At 34.5% G+C, this 25,404-nt stretch overlaps 2 protein-coding genes, 1 long non-coding RNA gene and 1 other non-coding gene across 7 annotated transcripts; 2 read left to right on the top strand and 2 right to left on the bottom strand.

Annotated features, from left to right (window-relative positions):
• The first annotated feature begins 22 nt into the window (after positions 1 to 22).
• Positions 23 to 13,275, top strand: LOC128232223 (uncharacterized). 3 transcript variants are annotated; one of them, XM_052945658.1, is made up of 14 exons: positions 23 to 163; positions 399 to 558; positions 1,053 to 1,241; positions 2,817 to 3,081; positions 4,321 to 4,412; positions 5,123 to 5,262; positions 5,701 to 5,781; positions 6,076 to 6,250; positions 6,464 to 6,563; positions 7,756 to 7,870; positions 8,247 to 8,522; positions 8,967 to 9,135; positions 9,378 to 10,138; positions 10,427 to 13,275. In XM_052945658.1, exons 2-14 carry the CDS (start codon positions 464 to 466, stop codon positions 10,543 to 10,545), a joined length of 2,577 nt encoding a protein of 858 aa, XP_052801618.1. In that variant the 5' UTR covers positions 23 to 163; positions 399 to 463; the 3' UTR covers positions 10,546 to 13,275. The 3 variants fall into 3 exon arrangements, with proteins under 3 accessions (XP_052801618.1, XP_052801619.1, XP_052801620.1); XM_052945659.1 differs by having other exon boundaries at positions 35 to 134; XM_052945660.1 differs by lacking the exon at positions 399 to 558 and having other exon boundaries at positions 35 to 163.
• Positions 2,937 to 15,994, bottom strand: LOC128232225 (uncharacterized). Its single transcript, XR_008260510.1, has 6 exons — positions 15,912 to 15,994; positions 10,420 to 10,551; positions 6,103 to 6,243; positions 5,685 to 5,811; positions 5,043 to 5,250; positions 2,937 to 3,070 (listed from the first exon to the last, which is right to left on the bottom strand). It is a non-coding gene; the product is annotated as an uncharacterized LOC128232225 (long non-coding RNA).
• Positions 15,995 to 18,133: 2,139 nt separating this feature from the next.
• Positions 18,134 to 22,261, bottom strand: LOC128233058 (uncharacterized). Of its 2 annotated transcripts, none has more exons than XM_052946935.1 (3): positions 22,182 to 22,261; positions 20,684 to 20,939; positions 18,134 to 19,903 (listed from the first exon to the last, which is right to left on the bottom strand). In XM_052946935.1, the coding sequence occupies exons 2-3, from the start codon at positions 20,901 to 20,903 to the stop codon at positions 19,731 to 19,733; spliced, it is 393 nt and encodes a 130-aa protein (XP_052802895.1). In that variant the 5' UTR covers positions 20,904 to 20,939; positions 22,182 to 22,261; the 3' UTR covers positions 18,134 to 19,730. The 2 variants fall into 2 exon arrangements, with proteins under 2 accessions (XP_052802895.1, XP_052802897.1); XM_052946937.1 differs by lacking the exon at positions 22,182 to 22,261 and adding an exon at positions 22,009 to 22,170.
• Positions 22,262 to 22,420: 159 nt separating this feature from the next.
• Trnas-uga (transfer RNA serine (anticodon UGA)) lies at positions 22,421 to 22,502 on the top strand. The gene has a single exon. It is a non-coding gene; the product is annotated as a tRNA-Ser (tRNA).
• The last annotated feature ends 2,902 nt before the right edge of the window (positions 22,503 to 25,404 follow it).

Below are 25,404 nucleotides of genomic sequence, written 5' to 3'. Positions count from 1 at the left end.
TTGTGTGCATTGAAAAGAAGTGGTACTTGATTGGAGTTTTTGCCTGTGGCGGCTATTCAAATTTGTAAAAAAAGTAAACAAGTCCGGGCATGTGTAAAGTACTTTAAATGCAAAAACAAACAGGAGTTATCTTGGTTAGATGTTTTCTTGGTTATTGATTTAGGTAAGGGCAATTATTATGGAGACAACAAATAATGTAATTTATTGTAATAACACTGCACTGATAACATTATGGTTTGATTTTGAAATAAAAATGAAATTTAAAGTTTATAACAAAAAAAAAATATTTTGACATGTTTATTTGAACAAAGTTAAATGTTTGATATGATTTTTTTTATTGTTTTTAGCATTGTTTGGCAGTTTTACCCCCTTAACTAATTTTATGCTTTTTAACTTAGTCATCAACTTTGTGACCGTCTTGAGTGAAAAACTGCGACTGAGGCAAGAATCTGATGCGGTAAAAATGGATGACATAGGGCCTGAGAGAAGCCCCCGAAACCAGCCTTTGTCCCCTGACTATGCCTCCTCTCATCGCCCATTACCTCTTCCTATATATAGGTAGCTACAATAATGAGCGATCAGGGATACTTTATTTATAATTATTCTGACATTTTCTTATGTATCGCTGTCTCTAGTCTGCCATGATAAAAAAATCGTCAAAAGACTCGTTGACGGCCATTTAGTGGACTATATATAGGTTAGGGCTATTCCAGTAAAACATACAACCCACGGGGGGGGGAGGCAATTATTTAAATAGTATATGGGTGGGTGTCTTTTTTTAATAATTTGAACCCCAAAAGAGTAAATTTGCTTCTGTAGGGGATGGTATATTTTAAAAGTTAAATGGATTAGCCCTTACTCATTGTGCCAATTATTTGAATTATAAATAATGACAGTTTTCTTATTTGTTCTTCAGCCTTATTCACTTCATATACAGAACAACAGATGTTTTCCTAATTATAATAAAGTATTTTATATAAATATTCATGAATAATATGACTCATTAGAAGAAAAAACAATTACTAAGATATGTCTGTTTTGAAAAATTTCAGTCCAATTGTGTCAGATAGACTCCCAGATGAGGGGGCAAGTCCAGGATGCAAGTGCGCAGGCCCAAGTCCTAGTCCTGCAGGCAAACGTTTCCCGGGGGTCTCCAGTAATGCGCGTAACAACATCTACATGAAAACATTGATGAACAGCCCCTACCATAAGTCATATACACCACTCTCAGCTACCCCAGGGTACGTCATTATATGAGGTCTGAGAAAGATGTAATTTAGTTGTGTGTGCATGAGCTGGTGGTTGTTGCTTGTTCTGTTCTGATAAACTCTTTATTCAATATATTATTGTTGTTTATGTTATCAACAAAAATAAATGTGTTCTCAACAATTTAGAGAGTGTCAGTAATGATTAATATGCCATTCAGTCACTTTAATTCATTATAAAAAATGCAGTTTTTAAACACCTTTTTATTGTTATTTTAAATTAAGTTACAAATACAGGGGAGCACGGTGAGCAAAAAACAAGAACAATTCAATGTTATAAATGTTCTTTTTGTGTTTTACTTGAATGTATTTGTTAAGAAGTTGTGCTCGTTTCAAAGATTTTTGTCACAGATTTAGATATTGTGTTTAATTTAAAGTATATATAATGAACAGTCATCATAAAATTAAAATATTTAATGTCATATGGCATATGTTTTCATTTACTTCATACTTTGTGTACTCTGCAGCATTGTTACATTGATCTGTTCATGTTATAGTGTTGTTGTTTTTAATTTCTTTATAACACTTTATGTAATTAAGGTAGTTAAATCAAGTGTGTTTAGATAAAAATTTCAGTTTATGTTAACCATTTATAAGGGCATCAAAAATGACATCTCAGTGCGTGAGAAGTAGATTTTTTGTGTTGTTTTCAGCCATCTGTCAGTGGATAAATTATGTAGTAATTTGTAATTTAAAATAACGTTTGAATTCATATAAACTATTTTGAATGTTTAAATTTATAAAGCATTTTGTATGGTTGGAATTTTAGAGTATTTTTTTTCTCCACGTGTATATAATATACACGTGGAGAAAAAAAATACTCTAAAATTCCATAAATATTCATAATATTTAGAAAAAAAATATGAATCCTAATGTTATTTATAAATGTAAATGCGAATTGCAACATGTATAAACAATGTTATTGTTTGTTTTCTTTGATTTTAGTATTTTATTTTGATACTATTATGTTACAGTGTGTGTATGCCACGTGATAAATTGGGTCATAAATGCTTTGTCTGAAGGCAATATTTTGCTTCGAATGAAGAATTTAAACAAAGATAACTTTACTATTTCTTCATCATTTTAAACGAAACCTAGCACAGTCTATGACGCTTACAGAGCCCCTCCTATGTGCTTTAACCAAAGTTTGATTGAAGGTTTTGTTTCTTAAAACACTTCGACAAACATTTTCACAAAACTGCCGCCTGATGGAGCACTGTCTAAACATTATTTTGGAGACAGGATTGTCAAAGTGTTTAAGGAAACTAATCACCTTATCAAACTCTGGTAATAAAATGAAGGTAGGGCTCTTTAAGTGGCAAAGACTGCCCTTTGTTTCATTTAAAAAGTAAAAAAATTGTTATTTTTGTTTAAAGTCTTCATTTAAAGCAAAATATTGCCCACTGAGGTAGCAATTATAGCATTATTAATCAGATTGTATACACACACTGTGTAAGTATGCATTATAAGATTTGAAATTGCAAAAAAAAAATCTGTTACGGTTACCATATGCTTGCTCCGAAGTGAAAATTTGAACTTTTTATGTTATAGTTTCAGCCCGTCGTACACCACACCAGTGCGGGTGTTGCGTTCAGACAAACATGAGGGTCCAATCCCATCAACTGGGACCCAGAGCCCCAAACCCCATCCGGTTTCTACACCCCAGGGGTCGCGTCCTCCGGTGGCTCCTCGGAAATATGCCACTCCCAAAAACCTAGTTAACCCCTTTGACCCTGGGGTCGATGACCTACATCTGCCTGCCTATATGAGTCCTGGGTTCTTCTCGGTCACCTCGACTCCTGCTTCTGGTGAAAAAGTAAACAATCTTTATCTCCTGAAACACAATTTTGTATTTTTAACATGTACTAAATCAAATTGTTTGAAACAAACAATTATAATTTATCAGGGTTCTCACTTCATCAAATTTGGAAGTCTCTTGAGTCTAAATTTGCTTTAGGACTAACATAATTTGTACTAGTATTGCCTTTGGCACTCACATTGACACTTTTCAAACCCTGATTGTTATAAAAAGTAAATATTTATGCCCCCTTTTGAAAAAAGTGGGGTATATTGTTTTGCACATGTCGGTCGGTCGGTCGGTCGGTCGGTCGGTCTGTCTGTCGGTCGGTCGGTAGGAATACCAAATGGTTTCCGATCAATAACTTGAGAACGCTTTGACCGAGGGACCTCATACTTGGTATGTGTATTGGTCATCACCAGCAGATGAACCCTATTGATTTTGAGGTCAGTGGGTCAAAGGTCAAGGTCAGTGTGACCTTTACATGAAAAACGGTTTCCGATCAATAACTTGAGAACGCTTTGACCCAGGAACCTCATACTTGGTAGGTGTATTGGTCATGACCAGCAGATGAACCCTATTGATTTTGAGGTCAGTGGGTCAAAGGTCAAGGTCAGTGTGACCTTAACATGAAAAACGGTTTCCGATCAATAACTTGAGAACGCTTTGACCCAGGGACCTCATACTAGGTAGGCTTATTGGTCATGACCAGCAGATGAACCCTATTGATTTTGAGGTCAGTGGGTCAAAGGTCAAGGTCAGTGTGACCTTTACATGAAAAACGGTTTCCGATCTTTTATGTTACTATTTTAGTTGGGCATTTATTTGCCTTCTTAAGTTATCATAAGTAGATGACCTGCCTCATATGCATCCAATGACAAATCAGCTGTCATTTCAGTCCATGCATATTTCATTCAATTGTCCAAATATTTCTGGCAACTTGGCGCTCAGGGGGCATAATGTTTGACAAACATCTCTTGTTTATTTCCACATAGTCATGTTGGTCATAATTACACAAACTTATTAAAAACTTGTAATGTTTTAACTTGAGCTACAAGTGATGTCTAGTAAGCAGTAGAAACTTGTTACATCATGAACAAGTGATTTACTGGATAAATTTCATTCTGTATATATTCTGTGTGATAGTATTACTGTTTCCTTTGAGGTATAAAGTTGTCAAAAAGAACAACAAACAAGGGAGTACAAGAACATAATGACATTCAGGTTCTAGCCATTAGTAATGTTTGAATGTTTCAGAGTGTGTTCAGTTGGAACATAGAGCACATAGCGGAGCTGAATCCTGCTGACATTGAAGACATGCCCCATCATCAGCATGATCATGGACTACAGTATGTTCATATTCATTGGATAAATTATGTTTGTGGGAACAATGGATGAAAGCTGAGCGATATGGTTTTATTTAAGTGAAAAAGTTCAATTTACATGTCCTTGGCGTCATTTGTTATTAAAATGATATAAAAATCACTCTTTTACTTATACATGTAGTCAGCCATGAACATTTTTTTCTGTAAAAATGTTTGCATGTTTATTGGCAACATTTTCTCTATTGTTATATTGATAAAAAAAAACATTTTACAAGATGAAGTTTATATCTAGAATGACAAATTTTAAATTCAAATGTAGTTCTTACATAACATTATTTGACAATATTTATTTGAAGGTGTGGTAATTCAACTTAACATCATACTGTGATTGCATATGGCTTGAACTGTAATTCTTGTAATACCCTCAATTGTAGAAGAATTTTTGACATTCCAAACATATATAAGGATTTTCTGTCCAATGAAAAGACAATTTTAGCTTCAAATATGTATAAAGTTTAATAAAAGATTTCTCTAGCTTTAAAATTGAGATCACAGCTCAGATTTTCTGGGACTTCCTTTGACTTTGCATCCCTGTGACCCCAAAATAAACTTTGATTTAAAGTAAACCATGTATTAGGACAACATTATACTCACACCCCTATTAATCAAGCATGAGTCGTAGGACCCCCTGCTGATCCTTGGGTAAACTCAGGTTAAAGATGTTTCTGTTGTAGCCTTGACAGAGAGACTGAGGAGCGTGCTCAGCGAGCCATAGAGCAATTCTTTGCTAACAACCTGGTTGTCCCCTCCCCCTGGAGTGACCCGAAGAAACCCCGCAAGAAACCTGTCCTGCCCGCAACACCTGGAAATCAGGGTAGGCATTGTGAAATTGGGGTGAAAGGCATAAATTTCATTTTTCTTTTTTCATGTATAAGTTAGGAACTCAGTGTTTTTTTCTTACCTTTTTGTGAAGATAACAACAAAATGCCTAAACTTGTGAATTTACAACAGTTTATTTCAAACAAAGTAAAAGCCCCTTTAAGATGCTTGGCTAAAGCCTTTTAAGAAACCAAGACGGCATTTAGATATATCTTTACTAGTTGACTTGTTAAGAACTGGAATAAATATGGGATTGTGAATATTAAGTCCAATTTTTGTGAAAAATGTATACTTTTTGGGACTGTAAAAAAACTTTTAGTTGTAAAAACACTTACTTGTACAATAATACAAGTAACAGTGTAATGTCAATAACTTGTATCTTCTTTATAAATATGATAATAAAACAGAAGACCTTACTGTGCTGATATTTCAGGTCCTGTTCATGAGGAAATGATGCAGGATCTACAGGGGTCCATACAGAAATCTCTTCCCCCCAAACAGGGCACAGTGGATGGTAGGTCCCAGATTTGTGTCAATGTTTTTTCTGTTTGTGAAAACAGGTTTGACTGATCAAATATTCTTTTATCATTGCCATATTTATCTAGAATGTTTATTCAATCGATTGTCTTGCTTTGATATATTGATGAAAAAAATAATCATTTTCGTCAGTCAATAAACTCATGATTTTGATTTGGATAGCCAAACAATTTGTGCTCATTCTTATTAAAATTCAGTTTAATACAATAAGTATTAAACCAATGGTATTCTTTCTAGTACATACATTGTATTTACAATTTGTATTATGTAGCGACCTGCCAAACAGTGTTGTCTTTACCTGTGAACTTTGACCTGGGAGCGATACTTGGTGCATACATGACAGGGGAGAGTGAAAACGGGAACCAGGAGATGCTTAGCACTTCCTCTCTTCGACGTAAACTCTTCTTCCATGGAGATACTTCTAGTCTTGCCCCAAGTCCTGTGAAGTAAGCAGCTTGTTCTTAAATTTAGAGAAGAGTGTGTCTTATGAAATGGATATGAATGAAGTTTTGTTTATGTAATTATGTCAATGTTAATTTTAGAACATCATCACTGTAGATGCTGGCCTGGGTAATGTACATGCATGCATTTGACCCTTGTTTTTAACAAGCTCGGTTCCACTTAATATGTTCTGACAGTGTAAATGTCTGATATTCCAGAAGCGTAGCAGGAGAGATCGGCGGTGTTCCAGATTCACCATTGTTCTCCAAACAACAGCCAAACTGGGACCATGTTACACCGCTAAAAAATACTCCTGCCGTATGTTATGTCATGTTCAGTTATTTCAACCCCAAGCATGCTTCAAATACTTGTGTACTAGTAGATTATTGCCTGGATAAATAAAAACTATGGTCTTCTAGAGGAATAAAAACCATGTTGCTCCTCTGAAAATGCTCTGGCATTTGTTTAGTCATTTCAGGCATGCCGCATGTGTACTTGTACATTATTGCCTGGCTTAATACTAGTGATGTTCCGATGATCGATTATAATTGAAAATCGATTGGTAGGGCCTGAAATCGACGACAATCGATAGTATTTAGTTATAATCGATTATCGAAAAAAAAATTAGTAAGTGGTAAGTGTTCAGATGTTATCTTTAACAAAATGGCTGATGAAAGCCACAATGAGCAAGAGAATGAACTATTTTTTATAACAACACTTAATAACTTTGATCATAGACATAAGGTATATGCATATAATGATCAAGAGTTTAATACTGTACATGAATAAAACTACAACTCAGGTACTATCTAGTATTTTAAAAAACGATTGTACTATCGATAATCGGTTACTTGAGTGGAACCGATCATCGATAGTAAAATTGCAACCGATTCCCAACACTACTTAATACAGTCTTGTAGTCAATACATTTCCCAAAAAGCCTCATTTGATTTGATATCGCTTGATGTTGGGCCTTGGACAACATAAATGAAATACTAGTACATGGCTCCACTGTTTAAAAACATTAAAATTAATCATCAAACTTTTCTTCATTTATTTTCCGTAATGATTCTGTGTCAGGAGAAAATCTAGAATTATAAGCTTAATGGAATATTGATACGTTATTTATGTGTTTCATTACAAGAAAGTACTTTGCTATGATGTAGTGTATGAATTCAAACTGCGCAATGCATTGTCTTACTAGTAAGCATGGATCTTAAGGGATTTTAGAGATGTCTTCATGGAATGTTTAGTACTACTACATTAAATGTCTTGAATAAAAAAACAAAAAACTAAAGCAAATGTATCGGGCCTGTTTCAGTTAAGGGTTGATTGTAGTTTTTGTTTGTTCATGGTGTTACAAAATCATTCATTTGACAGTTCTTTCAAGCAAGATATACATTAGCTTTGACATTGTTTTCTGTTCAGCAAATTATTTATTATCCTCATTTGCCAATGGATAAAAGTTTAATTCATCTAAACCCATTACATGTATTGCAATATGTTCCAGTTCTCATCTAGTCCAATCAAAAGCGCTGGTACTCCCCAGCATCGACGCTGCTCATCTGACCCAGAATTCCTTGCCTCCCCAGAGCTTTCACCCATAGTTCACGGCAACATGCATAGTAAGATCATTTATAATGTCATCCATGGTGAGAATTCATGTAGTAATGTTTGATACTAATTTATGATAAAATACATAAGGCGCACAGTTGCTGTCTGGGAATTTCCATTCAACAAATGAAACTAGCCATTAGGTTTGTCACGCTGTATATTAAACCCGCTTTTACTTTTAGGTAATTCATTTAACACTATTTTCAGTCTGTTGCCTGCTTCTAAAAATATATTTAAAATGGTAAATTTATTTGCTGCCAGATGTTAAATACTTGCATAAATTACTCTGTACCTAATGGCATACAACATTTTGAGGTAAAAAATAACCATCAATATACTACTACCCGTAAGAAGTTCAACACGACAGAAAAATGTCTATATTTCCAGAATCCTCAGGCCGAAGGTCGCGGTCATCGGGGATGTTTGAGGTTCACCAGCAGATCGACTTTGACGCAGTGAGCCCTGTCAGCGGTGATGACGCACCACAGGGCCCCCACAGCCCAATGTCTCCTATCCCCTTTGGAAGCCTCTCCCCAGAGGAAAACCTAGGGGAGGAGCTGAGGCCCAAGTTTGAAGACAGTCCTGGCTTCTCGCCCATTAGGCCACCAAAGACACCAATCAGAAAAATACTCAGGAAGAGTCAAGAGGAGTCATATATTCAAGGTATGTGTACTTCCATAGACAAATACATGGTTCGTGTTTTGTGATAGTTCTGTAGTACAGTTTCATGTTCAATGCTACATAAATTCCTGTTTCATCATTATTTCTCACCAGTTTGCAAGTAAAAAAGAACCTCTATTGTCAAGAAAAAAAGTGATGAGGGTGATGTTAATGAGGAGAGTTTTACCCCTGTGAAGGCCTACCCTGCTCCACCCTTACAGTCAGCATTTATCTCACCCTAGTGGAGAACCTCTCAACCATTAATGTCGTACTCACCAGTTTTTCATCTGTGTGATTTTAGATGATGCATGTGACAGTGAACAGGAAAGTGTTACCCCTGTGTCAGCCTACCTTGGCTCCAAACATACTGTCAACATTTCTCTCACTCCTGTGGAGAACCTCTCACCCATAAAGACCATACCAACCAATATTCCTGTTTCAATTCAGACGATGCATGTGACAGTGATGTTGATGAGGAGAGTGTTACCCCTGTGTCAGCCTACCCTGGCTCCACCCATACAGTCAGCATTTCACTCACCCCTGTGGAGCACCTCTCACCTATACATGGTCCATCCACGGTATACAGGAACACCAACACCATCACCAAATCTCATAGGTAGGTGTGCTTTTGTGTTTGAAAAAGATGGAGTTGTGACTGGTGTTTAACTGTTAAAGTAAAAAAATTCTGAAGAGTTTACTTGTTTTAAAGCATTAACTATTACAAGAATCCCCCTGTTGTATAGTATTCATTGTTTCCGTTATAATTATAAATAGACCTGTTAGATATTAACAAGATATGCTATGAATACATTTACTGTCATCATGTTTTACATTGTCCATGTTCTGTGTATATTGTAGCTGTACAGACCTGCAAACAAGAATGGACTTTGAGGCTGGAGGAGCCCCGCGGGAGAACATCCTTACATCTAGTCTGTGTGATACTCGGGACTTCACAGTTTCATTCCGGGATGACACTCACCAGCAGACTAGCTTGTACAATCAGGACACAGGATACCAGACCGCCAGCCTCCAATCAACCAATCCAGAATCTGTCTCGCTGCATACAAATCTGACCAATCAGTTTGGCTCATTACCATTCAATCTGACCAATCAGGAGTCTGCTTTTCAAAATTTAAGTCATATTGCAGCCAATCAGGATAAACCACCAGTGATGAGTTTGGCTAGTCATCTTTCACGAATATCGGGACATGACAGTGATGATGATGGGAATAATTCAAACAATAATGGACGATCGAGTCCACTGTTTCCTACAAAACAGAAACTGCTGTTTATGGATGATGAATTAGACTTACAAGATACTCCTAAGAATATAATCCCAACCCGTCTGCAGTTTGATGACAGTGCTTTACCAGATGAATTTGACAGCAGACAGATGGAGGTAGACAGTAGCAAGTTAACAGGCCTGGATTGTGTTGTGACATCGCAGGAGGAGGTGGTGTTATCTCGCGCGAGGGAAACACTCGCAATGGCAAACAGTCTCTACCCTCAAACGAAGCTTACATCCTCCCTCTCAGCCTCAGTACAACAAAGGCTGCCTCCAGTGTACATGTCAAAAGTCTCCCATGAAGACAGGCCCGGCAAAGAAAAAATGAGTGCTAGTATGTCATGCTTACATTTTTTATGCTGTCTGTGTTTCATTGAAGAGATATGTTAAATGAAGAAATAATTTCCAAAGAAATTTAGAATCTTTCTTAGTTATACATTTTTAAATAAAACTTTATGTATTAGAAATTATTTTGGTCACATCAAAATAATTTAAAACAATAAAATAACAATATGCTTTCAGTATTAAAAGAACTATTACTGTTTCTGTCTATCAAAATACTACTGGTCTTTATATTTCCAAACAACAGATAACAATTTAAACATGTACATGTACCTTTCAGGTGAGTTAGCATTCTCCATCATACAACGAGCAGGTGAAGACCTAGCCAAGTATGGGTCGATGATACGGGACAACAAAACACAGGAAATGACCATGGAAGGTCTACACAGTGATCACTGACCCTTGCTGGATAAATATAGATATAAAAAATATTCAGTATTAGCTTCTTACAGCTACTGCTTGTTTTTTAAGCACTAAAACTATTAAGATTTATGTCAACTATAGTTTTGAAACGAACAAATGGTGGTTAAAAAATAAATTTCCCGTTTGCTTGATTTCAATATTTTAAGCTTGTATGTTTATCAGTATTGTCAAAGCCTAGTTGTTGTCAGCAAGGGTGTGTTATCTTTTTTTAACCATAACTTAAAAACTGTTCAAGATATTTAAAAGAAACTCAAAAGACATGTTGCCAGAGAAAATGTTAACATAAATATTAAGACCAATAACTTTCTTTAGATTTAAAATCTTGTCGTGTTATACCCCCTTTTTAACTTTAAAAACATAAGACAAGTATTGGTGGTTGGTCCGCATTGCTGTTGTTATGCTATGTGCTGTGTTTGCTTCGATTCTGTTTGTATTTATAGAATGAATGTACATAACAGTGGTCTCATTTGAGAATGGTTTTTGGGTATTGCAACCAATTGTTTTTCATGCATGTAAATTACATACTGCATTGCTTATTACATATTACATTGTATATTATCAATTATGTGATGAAAGTGGTTTTAAATTGTTTCTGCTGATCAACAAAATTACAGCTATTTCGCATTGTGTATGCTATCTTGATAAGTTTATTTAATTTAACATTTTTGCTTTGAATGCAGTGAAGTAAATATTATACTTAATTTTAGTACCTTTTCAAAAATGTTTCACCATTTCCTTGTTGTTTTTTATGGCATACTAGCTGTTGTTTGCCAAAAATATCCATTTTAACATGTACAGATGCATTTTTTATCCCCCGCCTATGAAATAGGGAGGAGGATATTGAAATGACGTTGTCCGTCCGTCTTTCTTTCCGTCTGTCCTTCCTTCCGTCCGTACGTCACCTGCGTTTTCTCAGTAACTAGCCGGTAGAATTTTATGAAACTTAAAATAAATATGAACCACTATACTGGAATGATGCCCGTCCAAAAAAAATTTGATTGGTCAATTGTCCTTGGAATTATTGCCCTTGATTTTTTGAAAATGCACATTCACAGCCATTTCTCAGTCACTAGCTGGCAGAATTTCATGAAACTTAAAATAAATATGAATTACTATACTGGGATGATGCCTGTTCATTTTTTTTTGGATTGGTCAATTGTACTTGGAGTTATTGCCCTTGATTTTTTGAAAAACTCATTTACAGCCATTTCTCAGTAACTAGTAGGTAGAAATTCTTGAAACTTGAAATAAATATGAACCAACATACTGCGATGATGCCTGTTTATTTATATTTTGGATTGTGTAATTTCTATATGAGTTATTTGCCCTTGATTTATTAAAAGATCCATGTTTGCAGCCTTTTCTATGCAACTAGCTGGTAGAATTTCATGACACTTGGAATAAATACGAACCAACATACTGTGATGATGCCTGTCTATTTTTCTTATGGATTGGCCGATTTTCCTTAGAGTTATTGCCCTTGATTTATTAAAAAATCATTGTTTGCAGCCGTTTCTCAGTAACTAGCTGCTAGAATTTAATGAAACTTGAATGTTATATGAACCAACAACCTGCAAGAACTTCTTCGGTGAATTTCTACGGCTACATTTTTATCTCAACTATTGAGTACTATTTTGCAATGATTGATGTTTCCGAGTAAGCAGTTTAGGAAAAGACAGTTTTATTTAATCATCCCTCTGACTTATTTCGTTAAAAAAAATTATCATAAAGTAGTCCCGGTCGATATTTTATAATTTGGCTCGGAAAGGGATAAACCAATGTGCTTATCTTATTCGATCTGAGATTTTTTTTAACCTTCAAGCACAAACAAGCCATCGTTGGCGGGGGATATCTTTTCACTGAAAATGCTTGTTTTTTTCATTTTGGAGGGTTTAAACTTGAAAAAACTGAACCCTGTTGGCTCGACCTCCAAGGGAACAGAAAAATATCTTGAGCCTTGGAAAATTCGAGCCAAGCAGGATTGTTTACCTTCAGTGTAAAGAAATCAGTCTTAGTTCGAGACAACAAAGAATTCAGGCTAAGCGAGTTCAAGCCAAGGGGTTTGACTGTAGATGTATAATTGCCAGTTGTAAAGATTTGTTATGTAAACCATGTCTTTCATAATATGCAATACTATGTATGTTATATAATATTGACTTTTTTTCTGACAAAAAAATAAAATGAGAACTTATTTTTATACTTGTAAAATAATTGTTTTTATTTCATTGTGAGACAAATATGAACCAGAAAGTAATCTGATTTGATATCGTTATTCAGTAGTCATTCAAGAAAAGTAACAAATTTTATTGTCTTGACCTTGTGTATTCTTTATTACACTTACTGTTTTTTTTATGCCCCTGAAGAATGGGCATATAGTAATCCAACATGTCTGTTCTTTTGTAAGTTAGTCCATGCGTCTGTCCTATACAGCTTGTCTCAGTGATTACTTTGTTATTATTAATGGGATTCCATTTCAACTTAACAGAATTTTAGAGCACCATTGGAAGGTGTGTGGTGCATAAAACCATAAAACAAAGTTAAATTCGGGGCATTTGTCATGTTTGTGTTACAGCTCTTGTTTCAAAATGTATTGTATGCCAAATAGTCATCAGTCATTGTAAATAACATTATCACAGAAAATTGCTTTGTATTGTATGGTACATGTTTGTACAAAGATGAACTGCGTTTTATTGAAAAAATAAATTATGAAAAAAAGCCATCTTTTTTCAATTTAATTGGCAAAGAACTGTATTTTGCACAACTTTTGTACAAAAACACTTGTACGCAGTTTTGCTGTCATTTAAGAGGTTAAAATCACAATGTATACATGTACGTGTACATGTATAGGTAGTTGTTGATTTAAAGACTCATTTGCAACATTTCTCTTTAAACTAGTACATGTATGCTCGTTGATACTCTCAAAAACACTGCTCATGCTCCCCTGACTTAAGATGTACAATGTACATATATACCTGGATGATGTAGAGCACAAAAATAAATGCCCTAATACATGAGCAAGTAGTGTATCGCAATCACTCAATTATGTTGATGGAATATGACTGGTGATTAAAATGCAGGATTGGGGCCGAACTAACTTAATTGTCGATTTGTCTGATTGGAATTTCTCTTCCTTGAAAATATGCATAACGTGTAAATATAGCCTTACATGTCTTTCTGTTTTAAACAGTTTTTATATACCAATTTATAGAATGGGATATATTATAGTTACACCTGAGATGTACTCGGCGTCCAAAATATTGTCTGATCTATGTCAGAATGTGTATTGGCAAAATATCAGACAAGTTTGATAACCAGGCATATCATTTGATTTTTACTCGAGTCGAGGGTCTTTGCCCTTTAATGCTAGAAATCATCTAAAGTCAGTCTTTTCTGATCAATTACTTTAGCATGCTTTGTCTAATCATCACCAAATTTGGTCAGAATTTGTATTGGCAAAATATCTTGGTCAGGTTCAATAAACAGCAATGGCATGTCAGTTGCTCTCTTAATTTGGTTTAACATACAACCAGTTATCACCAATCTTGGTGACTAAAAACAGGAACATGTAAAGCCAAACTATGTATTTATTGTGACTTTATTACAGATTTTTTTTTGCATACTTCTTTCGAAGTCTTGTAATTTCTTGCCAAATGTACATGTTGCTGTCAGTAGTTATTAAAGCTATATAATGACGTCAATAAAGATGCCTAAATGTTTTGTCATGCATCCGTTTATTGTGTATGCTGAAATTCAAGTGTTTGTGAGAGTATGTATTGACAAGGTATTGTTCTTATGAAAACTTCCTTGTTTAAGAGAATTATAAATATCTGATACAGCTATGGTGTATCATCTTCCCGTTCTTAAAGTCTTAAACATCGAATCTAAAATGTCTTCAGAAAAGAATTTTCAATCTGTTTGAAACAGGGAAAATATCAAATTGATATTTTTTATTGTTTTGATAAAAACATTTTTTATAAGCTTTCCCCTGTTGTTATTTTACTGTTTGAAACAGGGATAATATCAATTTGATATTTTTCATTGTTTTGATATTTTAACCGGCTTGCAGTTCCAAATTAAACGTCCGCATTTCATTTACTGGTTACAACAATGATATCTTCCTTAAAAAACTACCATCATCACAAAGCCTCAAGGCATTGATGATTGGCTTGTACTGACAATTTTGACACAAAAGCAGATTCATCTTGTATCAAGAAATATCCGGGAAAATGTAAAAGCTTTTTGAGTGGAAATCTGATAAAATCTTCTTTCATAAAATTTGCTCAACTCCTAATTACAGCTATACATGTTGCAATGGATATATAAATTATGCTTGTTAAGTATTGAAGAAAACTAAATAACATTTTTTTTTTTTACATTTTTAGCTTTGGTGCTTCAAACCAGTTTTGCACTGTGAAAGGCCCTGAAACCAGTCCCCAAGCATTGTTGGTGGACTCAGAAAGACATGACAATGTGCTGCATGCTGTACGTGATGGAGGTCACACAAACTATTCAGGTGCTCAAGGTCACACATTTGTTTAAGTGCTCAAGGTCATACAAACGGTTCAATTGCTCAGGGTCACACTGCTCAAGCTCAAACATACTTATCAGTGCTCAAGGTCACACAAACTGATCAAGTGCTCAAGGTCACACTGCTCAAGTTCACACAAATTGATCAAGTGCTCATGCTCATACAAACTGTTCAAGTGCTCAAGGTCACACTACTCTAGGTCACACAAACTGATCAAGTTCTCAAGGTCACAGTGCTTAAGTTCACAAAAACTAGGTCACACAAACTGATCAAGTGCTCAAGGTCACTCAAACTGTTCAAGTGCTTCGAGTCACACAAACTGATCAAATGCTAAAGGTCACACAAACAGTTCAAGTGCTGAAAGTCACACTACTCTAGGTCACACAAACTGATCAAGTGCTCAAGGTCACACAAACTGTTCAAGTGCTGAAATTCACACTAGTCTTGGTCACACAAACTGATCAACTGCTTAATCACACAAACTGTTTAAGAGCTCCAGGTCACACTAGTCTTGGTCACACAAACTGATCAAGTGCTCAAAGACGCATACCTTGTTTAAAATAATTTCTTTCTGGCTCATTTTCATTTCTCAATCATTATTATTGACCAGAGGCAGATTTTAACAATGTTTAGGTGTTCGGCACAAAGCTTACTACAGTAGTTATTTCAAGATTAAAAGGGATACATAAGTTTCACTCTCATTTCAATACATAAGTTTTACTCTCATTTCAACAATTGTAATTGTAAGACTTGATAAGAAAAGAACTGACAGGATGCCAAATTCAAAAATAAAATATATATTAGGGAAGCTTACTGGAAGACTTTCACAATATAAAGAATGTTACACCCAAATTTCTCAAAACTTCTTAAGCACAACTTATTTCATTTCAAAATGACTTCCTTATACTTGATTTTACAAAACAGGAAATAGTTTATCATAGTTCATGATGTTTATCTTTAAAATTACTTCCTGTTATAATTGTCTCAAAACTCTTTAAAATGAGGGAATTGAAGAAATTTTATACCAACAAAAATGGTTAGCTTTTAGCTCAATCCTTCTTTAAGGCTTTATAAGACTCAAGCTGTTTAAACTTGTCCATGTTCATGTGTTTATTTTCTATCTTACGTGAAGTCAAACCGGTTACCTCAATGGTATGGCAATGTCAATGTTTTTTCTTGAATGTGCTGGGTTAAGTTAGACATGTTTTGTATATCAGTTGTATCGAATGTTCAATATCTCGAAGTATTTCCCCTGGTCCAACGACTTGACATACTGAGTTTTGACACTGTATGGCTATATTAATATTACATTGCGTATCCATTTACAGAGTAGCTTTAATGTTGAGTACTTATTATGTCAAGGTGTGACGATATGATGATGTCATGGTCAGACAATATGATGATGTCATGGTTTGACAATATGATGGTCTGATGATGTGATGATGTCATGGTCTGACAATATGATGATGTCAAGGTCTGACGATATGATGATGTCATGGTCAGAAAATATAATAATGTCACTGTCTGATGATATGATGATGTCATGGTCTGACGATATGATGATGTCATGGTCTGACAATATAATGATGTCGTGGTCTGTCAATATAATGATGTAATGGTGTGACGATATGATGATGTCAAAGTGTGACAATATGATGGTCTGATGATGTGATGATGTCATGGTCTAACATTATGATGATGTCAGGGTCTGACGTTATGATGATGTCATGGTCTGACAATATGATGGTCTGATGATATGATGATGTCATGGTCTGACAATATGATGGTCTGATGATGTGATGATGTCATGGTCTGACAATATGATGGTCTGATGATGTGATGTCATGGTCTGACAATATGATGGTCTGATGATGTGATGATGTCATGGTCTGACAATATGATGATGTCAAGGTCTGACGATATGATGATGTCATGGTCAGAAAATATAATAATGTCACTGTCTGATGATATGATGATGTCATGGTCTGACGATATGATGATGTCATGGTCTGACAATATAATGATGTCGTGGTCTGTCAATATAATGATGTAATGGTGTGACGATATGATGATGTCAAAGTGTGACAATATGATGGTCTGATGATGTGATGATGTCATGGTCTAACATTATGATGATGTCAGGGTCTGACGTTATGATGATGTCATGGTCTGACAATATGATGGTCTGATGATATGATGATGTCATGGTCTGACAATATGATGGTCTGATGATGTGATGATGTCATGGTTTGACAATATGATGGTCTGATGATGTGATGATGTCATGGTCTGACAATATGATGATGTCAAGGTCTGACGATATGATGATGTCATGGTCAGAAAATATAATAATGTCACTGTCTGATGATATGATGATGTCATGGTCTGACGATATGATGATGTCATGGTCTGACAATATAATGATGTCGTGGTCTGTCAATATAATGATGTAATGGTGTGACGATATGATGATGTCAAAGTGTGACAATATGATGGTCTGATGATGTGATGATGTCATGGTCTAACATTATGATGATGTCAGGGTCTGACGTTATGATGATGTCATGGTCAAACGATATGATGATGTCATGGTCAGACGATATGATGATGTCATTGTCTGACGTAATGATGATGTCATGGTCAGATAATATGATGATGTCATGGTCAGACGATATGATGATATCAGGGGCTGACGTTATGATGTCATGGTCAGACGATATGATGATGTCATAGTCAGATGATATGATGATGTCATGGTCTGATGTTATGATGATGTCATGGTCAGACAATATGATGTTGTCATGGTCTGACATTATGATGATGTCATGGTCAGATGATATGATGATGTCAGGGTCTGATGTTATGATGATGTCATGGTCAGACAATATGATGTTGTCATGGTCTGACATTATGATGATGTCAGGGTCTGATGTTATGATGATGTCATTGTCTGACAATATGATACTGTCACGGTCCGATCATATAATTATGTCATTGTCAGATAATATGATGATGTCATAAAGTAACAAGAAAAAATAATATTGTAAAATTTATTGGAATGTTGCAAAAGTTCCTTCCATACTTTTAAAATGGTTTTAGTGACTTTAAAATATGTATAATGACAATTTTACAAAATATAAAGAGTTGAATATATAGTAAAAATGGGGGATATATTGTAACAATGTATTATAAAATTTCTGCATTGTCTCAAGGAAAATGAAACAGGAATAATATACAGAATAATAATAATAATAATAATATGACAGAATGATAGGGACAAATTAACAGTACAAATAAAATGTATATGTAGCCAAATTGATCATCTGAACTTTGTTTCTTAAATACAAGTATTTGTTGATAAAATATCAGATTAATCCTTAAATAAGGATAGAGTTGTTTAATTTCCAGACCACCATTGTCTTTTATTGCACAATTACATAAAAAGAGTAAGAAGTACCTTGAATTGATATAAATGGCTTAGAAAACATTTTTAACAGGTGTATAATAGACAAGGCTTGTTGGCGTTATTGTCTCGAAACAAGCCTTCTAGGCTCTAACCATGTTATGGGTCTAATTCTCTTATACTTAAACTAAATTAACAGGCACTGGATTTTGGGTCTGCTATCATCCCTGAGAAGCCCTATATACTCAAGTAGTGATGGATCATAAGGGCAAGACAGTGAAAATAAATGCCATTATATTTGTGTATCTGTGCAAAAATGTAATGTTCATTCTGTCATTTTATCATTCTCTTCAACAACCATAGATTGTGTATCCATTTTTTTTTTATTTATTAAAAATTGACTGCTGACATTCAAAAGAAATTCAAGTTTAACATCATACATGCGTAGATGTTCAGTATTAAACAATTAAAAAGAACATTTACCGATAAAATAATGGTAAAATGATATGTATGTATATAAAAGTGATATGTGCTCCAGTCTGTACATTATTTACATATATACAATTTATTATACAACCATTTCAATCTTTCACCAATCTACAGATGCAGTTTATTTCAAACTGAAAGAGTTCAATTAAAATTTTTACACAATGAATCAACTGTTGGATTTCTTCTTACGCACTTTTTTTTTTTTACATCATACATATTTGTAGAAATATAAATCCAGAACACATGAACCCTGTGTACATGTAGATTATATATCAGATCTAGTATACATTGAATGATGGATATCCCATTACAAGAACAATCTGACAAGTTTTCCATCTTATATTTTCTTGAAAGATGCAATCTCTCAGATTGATTGTTTTGACAACATTTTTTATTCTTTGTCTTGGGAGTTTTGTGTAAATGTCTGGAAGCCGGTGATAAAGACTGCAGATCAAAGTTTTCACAATTGATGTTTAATGGCTAATGCTTTAAGAAATGAAGTTTTGGGAAGTTGACTTAAACAATTGAGATATATGTTCTATTGTGAAACATCTTAACTGACTGAATTGAAACCCAAATCAGCTGATTCTAATAAAAAAAAAATAAAGACAGTTGAAACAGTCAATCTGTGACAGTGCAGTTTCAATGAGGCTATAATTAACTTAAGTAGACTTTTATTAATTGTGAACTTTAAACACATTAAGCACTCGCATCTGCAGACACTTTCAAGTCCTGTACACCTCACACTCCGAGGGCGTGGCCACCGTTGATGCCTAGAGGACTGAGGGAGAAGCCTATTGCGATGTACAGGATCACGGTGAAGATGAAGATAAACATGCAGGCTGACAACGTATACTGGGCCCACTTCTCTGCATATCGCAAATCCCCTCGGTCATACGCTCGGTCTGATAACACTGTAAAAGAAAGCATGGGAATATTGGAGTGGTAGAAAAATTTTAAAATATTGCCATCAATGAAAAATTTATGATTTTAATGTCTGATAAATAAACCAATTCTTTAGTGTAACAAACCAAAGAGTTCAACAAAATTAGATTATTTACTATATGTGTTTTCAATATCTTCAATAAAAAATACTTTATTATTTATTTCACCAGCATAAACAATATGACACACTGCACAATTAAAAACCAATAGAAAATGATCAATTATTTTCAAAATGTGAGTCAGATCCTCAGACATAAGTTTGCTTTTTGCAATTAACTCCAATCATCTGAATAGCCTAATTTGAATGAAACTATTTAAGATGTTGTATAAACTGTAGTTAGCTCAAACTGTGAAAAAGTGACGGAGCTCTATAAGAATGGCACCAAAATGAATTAGTCAATAAACTAACATGGAAAACAAAAGTAAAACATTTTACTGTTTTTTCCCCAAAGAATTACTGTTCTTTCGTCGAAACTATACAATCTTTCAGTGAACCATACCAGCACTTACAAAACTTCTTCAAATTTAGAGAAAGCATGTTCAGTTTTGTCACGCGATAGTATTGATGGAACAATATATAGAATTGTCAGCCTTTTTTTATCCTTATGTAACTAAGTGCAACTTAAAAGTGGACATCTTTAAAGACAAGATTTGTTACTTTGAACAATCATTCTCTAACATTTTACGACTACTAACGATTTGCAGTCTTTATGTGCCAAAAAAACATTGACAAAGACTAGTACTCTTACCTGAGAAAATAAAAGGAATTGGTCCAAACACTGGGTTTAAAATCATGAGAAAGATGCACACTATTTTGTAACTTTCTGGTTTCTGTCCAATGTATGCACCATTAATTACATCTTTGCGAACAAACACAGGGTCTTTGGACACAAGAACCTGCTTCGATGTGGCAAGAGTGTACACATCCTGAGGCTTGGTAGCTGTGTATTGTGGCGGGTAAGCAGACATCTTCTCTGCTGTGCAGTTTGCCTTCCGTCACATTAACTGAAATGAAAAGATCAACTGTTTGCTTGTCATAAAATTTTACTACTAACTAGCATGGTTTGAACAGGCAGTATTTTGATAGCTGTGGTAAGAATCACATCCTGGCATTAATAGATATATGAGACTAATTCAGCCGAGATCCCCCAATTTGGGTGCATGGTAAAATGTAATGAGATTTTAGTTCATTCCTGTCTGAAAAACTTGAATTACCCTTAGACTACCATATATATTTTTCAATAACTTAATCATTTTCTGATAAAAAGAGTCTGAAATAATTTTGGTTTAAGAAGATTCTGTTCTTCTTGTTGGATTCCTGTTCTAGATCACAAATCCACTGTCTTTCTGTTTTGTCACACACCGCCGTTATTTAGCATGGTTTAGGGTTATTTTAAGGGGTACTGGAGTGAATCTATGCAGACTTGCAAAATAATTCAATAAGTGACAATATAACAGGGTTTTTTACACAGAATGCGAGTTGAAAATGAGGAAGTTCATTGTGTATTCTGTATGCAAGGGGTGGGGATGAGTCCTATATAGCAGAAGAACTTAAATTAGAACTAACACAGAGTTGTATGAATATGAGGTTGATGGTTTTTAAAAAAGTAGTTTAATTCTCAGCTATATATGTTGAAATAAATGGCAAAATTAAATGTCATAGTTGCAGAGGGGGTTCAATTTTAGAACATTATCAGATAACATTAGAACATAACACAATTTTTCGAAAACAAGATACAATGTACATGTATGATGTTGTGTTGCGTCATGATATGGATCGTATCTTAACATACTTGGCAAGAGAGGGACTTGGAGAGGGCAATAACTGATGTAGGTATAACTCCTAGCTCAATACCTTTCAGCCTTTGCATGCATGTTTGATAATACATCAATACATTATTTGTCTCAAATACTATAATTAAGTCTATATAACATTGCCATATATTATTGATTAGTTCATTGTAATAATATTAATGCAATAGAACATTACTAAATAAAATAAAATAAATTAAGTGAAGGATTGAAACTTCGCTGTTTGCTTTTCGTATAAAAACATTCAAAATACATGACTCACCTGTGGCACGGTTACAGGTAGGATTACAAACTCGCTATCGTTAAAAGCCATAAACGCCCATTTTCAAAAAGACATTACTCAAACTTAAAAAACAATCAGCCTGATTAAAAAACTTCAGTATAACTTCCATAAATGTTAAATGTCAACATTAAGTAATTGTTTACTTTTCTTACCTGTAATATTTAGAAAATCACTCTGCGCATGCGTCCACAACCGGATATCCTCAACATTGTTTGAAAGAAAAGAGCTCAAACCATTTGATTTATTGGATAATGATTGTTTATTATAATATTTGGATAAAGCATATTATCAAAGTAAAAGGTTATTCATAATAAATTTAAGACAATATATTTTTGTAGCATTAGTTATATTTATTATGTTTAAAAATTAATAATACTTCCGCATAGTCATAGCTGTGATGGCCGAGTGGTTAAGGCGTTGGACTTGAAATCCAATGGGGTCTCCCCGCGCAGGTTCGAACCCTGCTCGCAGCGATATATTTTTGAATAAACAAATCATTTCTGAATACTCGTGAATGTGTTGAGAAGACGTTTATTCGTAAAGGGAACAACCATAAATTTACAAACACAGTCCTATGCATATATGTACCAGATTTCCACTTTTCCCCAAAATTTCCTATGCGGTGGCCAGTGATGGGCATTTAATTATAATAACATGGCTTGTCATGAGCTGCTGATAGTATCATCCTGGAATGTTTTATGATCCTATCAAGTTTCAAGTTTACAGTCTTAGCTAGGGGTGAATAAAATGAACATTGCTAGAAATAACGAAGACTGAGATTTTCATTTTGGTTTTAATTAAGTGAAATTTTTATCACAACACATTATAACATTTTTGTAACAAAGGAAACAATAATTTTGATTGAATAATATAAGTAATTGGTTTATATCACTTATGACTCATAATGAGAATATACACATAAGTATGTACACTCAATATGCTGAAATAAGGTGTTTTTTTCAAAGACCTTAAAGATTTGTCTGAAAATAAGTGTCTAGGTCCGTAGTAGGGGTTTGACAATAATGGAAGATATATAGATAGATAGGTAAATACGATTGTCGTATGATTCCTTAAAAAATAAGAAACTACTGTTTAGCCCTCGCTTTTAATTAACAACTACAACAAGTTAGTCAAGTAGTAATACTTTGTGCAATTGAACTGTCTGAGAACAGTTCATTCAGTGCTCATTGAATTTCAGAAAAACTGCATTGTGAATTTTCAAGACGTAATGATCAAAGCAAACTTTAATATGTCTAAAAAATATCCATTACTCATGAACTCATAAATAAATAAATAAATGATTAAAACATTTCCTTATTATTATTATTTTTCATTTAGTGAATTCAAAAAAGTGTCATATTGACAATATAATATTGTATATTTCTTCACAAAAATGATTGTTTGTCATCAGCATGCCTTATTGTTACCTTGTTTATGAGGGGTTTCAAGGTACCACTCTAGAAAAACATCAAACAAGTTCATTGATTATGGTTTCACAAACTTATGATTCATTGTATTAGCCAGGATTTGTAAAGGGCAGGGTGCTAGGTCAGAAAGGGCACTTCTGATGCACCCTGAATGATCCTTATTGGCACTTGCATGGGCCAATGTTCAAATCTTATTGTGAGTGTTGTAACTACTTTCAAAACTTATAGTTTGTTATGGATACCTACGCTGTTATAATTATTTTAGTGTCAAAATTATGTTTAATTATAATGTTAAACTTATTTCTGAAAATTTACATAAATGGCAAAGCAGGGCGTAGTAAAAAGACAGTAGGGTGCTGAACAAGAGCTGTCACAGAGACAGCGCGCTTGACTATTCCGCCGCTTTTCAGTGAAAGGATTGAACAGTTTTGGTGAAACATGCATGGATCTTTGTTAGATTAGATTTCAATGCAATACATGATGTGCTGAGATATTAACATAAATTTGGTAACATGCAAAATTTTAATCAGAATTTTTAAGTGTAGTAATAAAGGGCCATTATTTGCAAAATACAGTTATCTAACTTGGTTATTCAATTAGGCTGGGTGGTTGAATACCATTGTATAACGTCTCACAGGTTCGGATCATGATGGTGAACAAGTGTGCAAAGTTTGAAAGGCATATGTCAATGGATTTTGAAAATATCTGAGGTAGTACGCAAACTTTAACGTAAGTTCTAAGTAAAAAAAGGGACATAATATTGTAAAAAAGCTTGATAAAGTGACCTCCTCCTGTACACAGGTTGAGATCATGATGGTTAACAAGTGTGCAAAGTTTCAAAGCCATATATCGATGGACTTTGAAATTATCTGAGGAGGTACGCAAACTTTAACATAAATTCTAAGTTGAAAAAGGGCATAATTCTGTCAAAAGGCTTGATAGAGTTACCTCCTCCTGTGTACATGTTGGGAGCATGATGGTGAAAAAGTGTGAAAAGTTTCAAAGCCAGATGTCAATGGACTTTGAAAATATTTGAGGTGGTACGCAAACTTTAACGTAAATTCTAAGTAGTAAAAGGGGCATACTTTTGTCAAAATGCTTGAAATAGTTACCTCATCCTGTGTACAGGTTGGGGGCATGATGGTGAACAAGTGTGAAAAGTTTCAAAGCCATATGTCAATGGACTTTGAAAATATTTGAGGTGGTACGCAAACTTTAACGTAAATTCTAAGTAGAAAAAGGGGCATAATTTTGTCAAAATGCTTAATAGAGTTACCTCCTCCTGTGTACAGGTTGGGGGCATGATGGTGAACAAGTGTGCAAAGTTTCAAAGCCATATGTCAATGGACTTTGAAAATATTTGAGGTGGTACAAAAACTCTTACAAAAACTTTAACATAAGTGGTTACGCCAACGCCGACGCTCAGGTGACTAGGATAGCTCTCCTTATTTTTCGAATAGTCGAGCTAAGAAGAGCAACCGGATGTCCCACCCTGCTATTTAGGCTTAGCTGGAGCACTGACTCACTTATGTTTCACAGTTTGTAACATCTAAAAATATGCATCTTCCCTTTCAACATTCTTCCATATTTTAAATTGTAAAACCTAAGAGTAACATTGACCCTTTTTTGAGCAAAATATGTGATTCTTGAGGATGACTAGTTTTCGAGCCATGTTATTTAATTCGCCCCGCCCCTTCCACGCATAAGAAACAGACTGGAAAGAAAAAAGGGACGGGCGGTACAGGCGGTGTAATGTTTTACCTTCATGTGAGGATAAATTTCATTTCTTTCTGTTTTGTTCCCATAGTTACCATACAATGGAAATATAAATGAATTATTTGTATATAACATTATACAAATTAAATAATAATTAAAACAAATGACAATTCCATACTTCATTAACGCCCAAAACGTTGAAATATTTATGCATAAACGCATCTGCTCCATA

This window comes from Mya arenaria, chromosome 4 (genome assembly GCF_026914265.1).
Source record: "Mya arenaria isolate MELC-2E11 chromosome 4, ASM2691426v1".
Taxonomy (NCBI): domain Eukaryota; kingdom Metazoa; phylum Mollusca; class Bivalvia; order Myida; family Myidae; genus Mya; species Mya arenaria.
The sequence above is the reverse complement of the archived record's forward strand: the minus strand, read 5'-3'. Positions and strand labels throughout refer to the sequence as shown.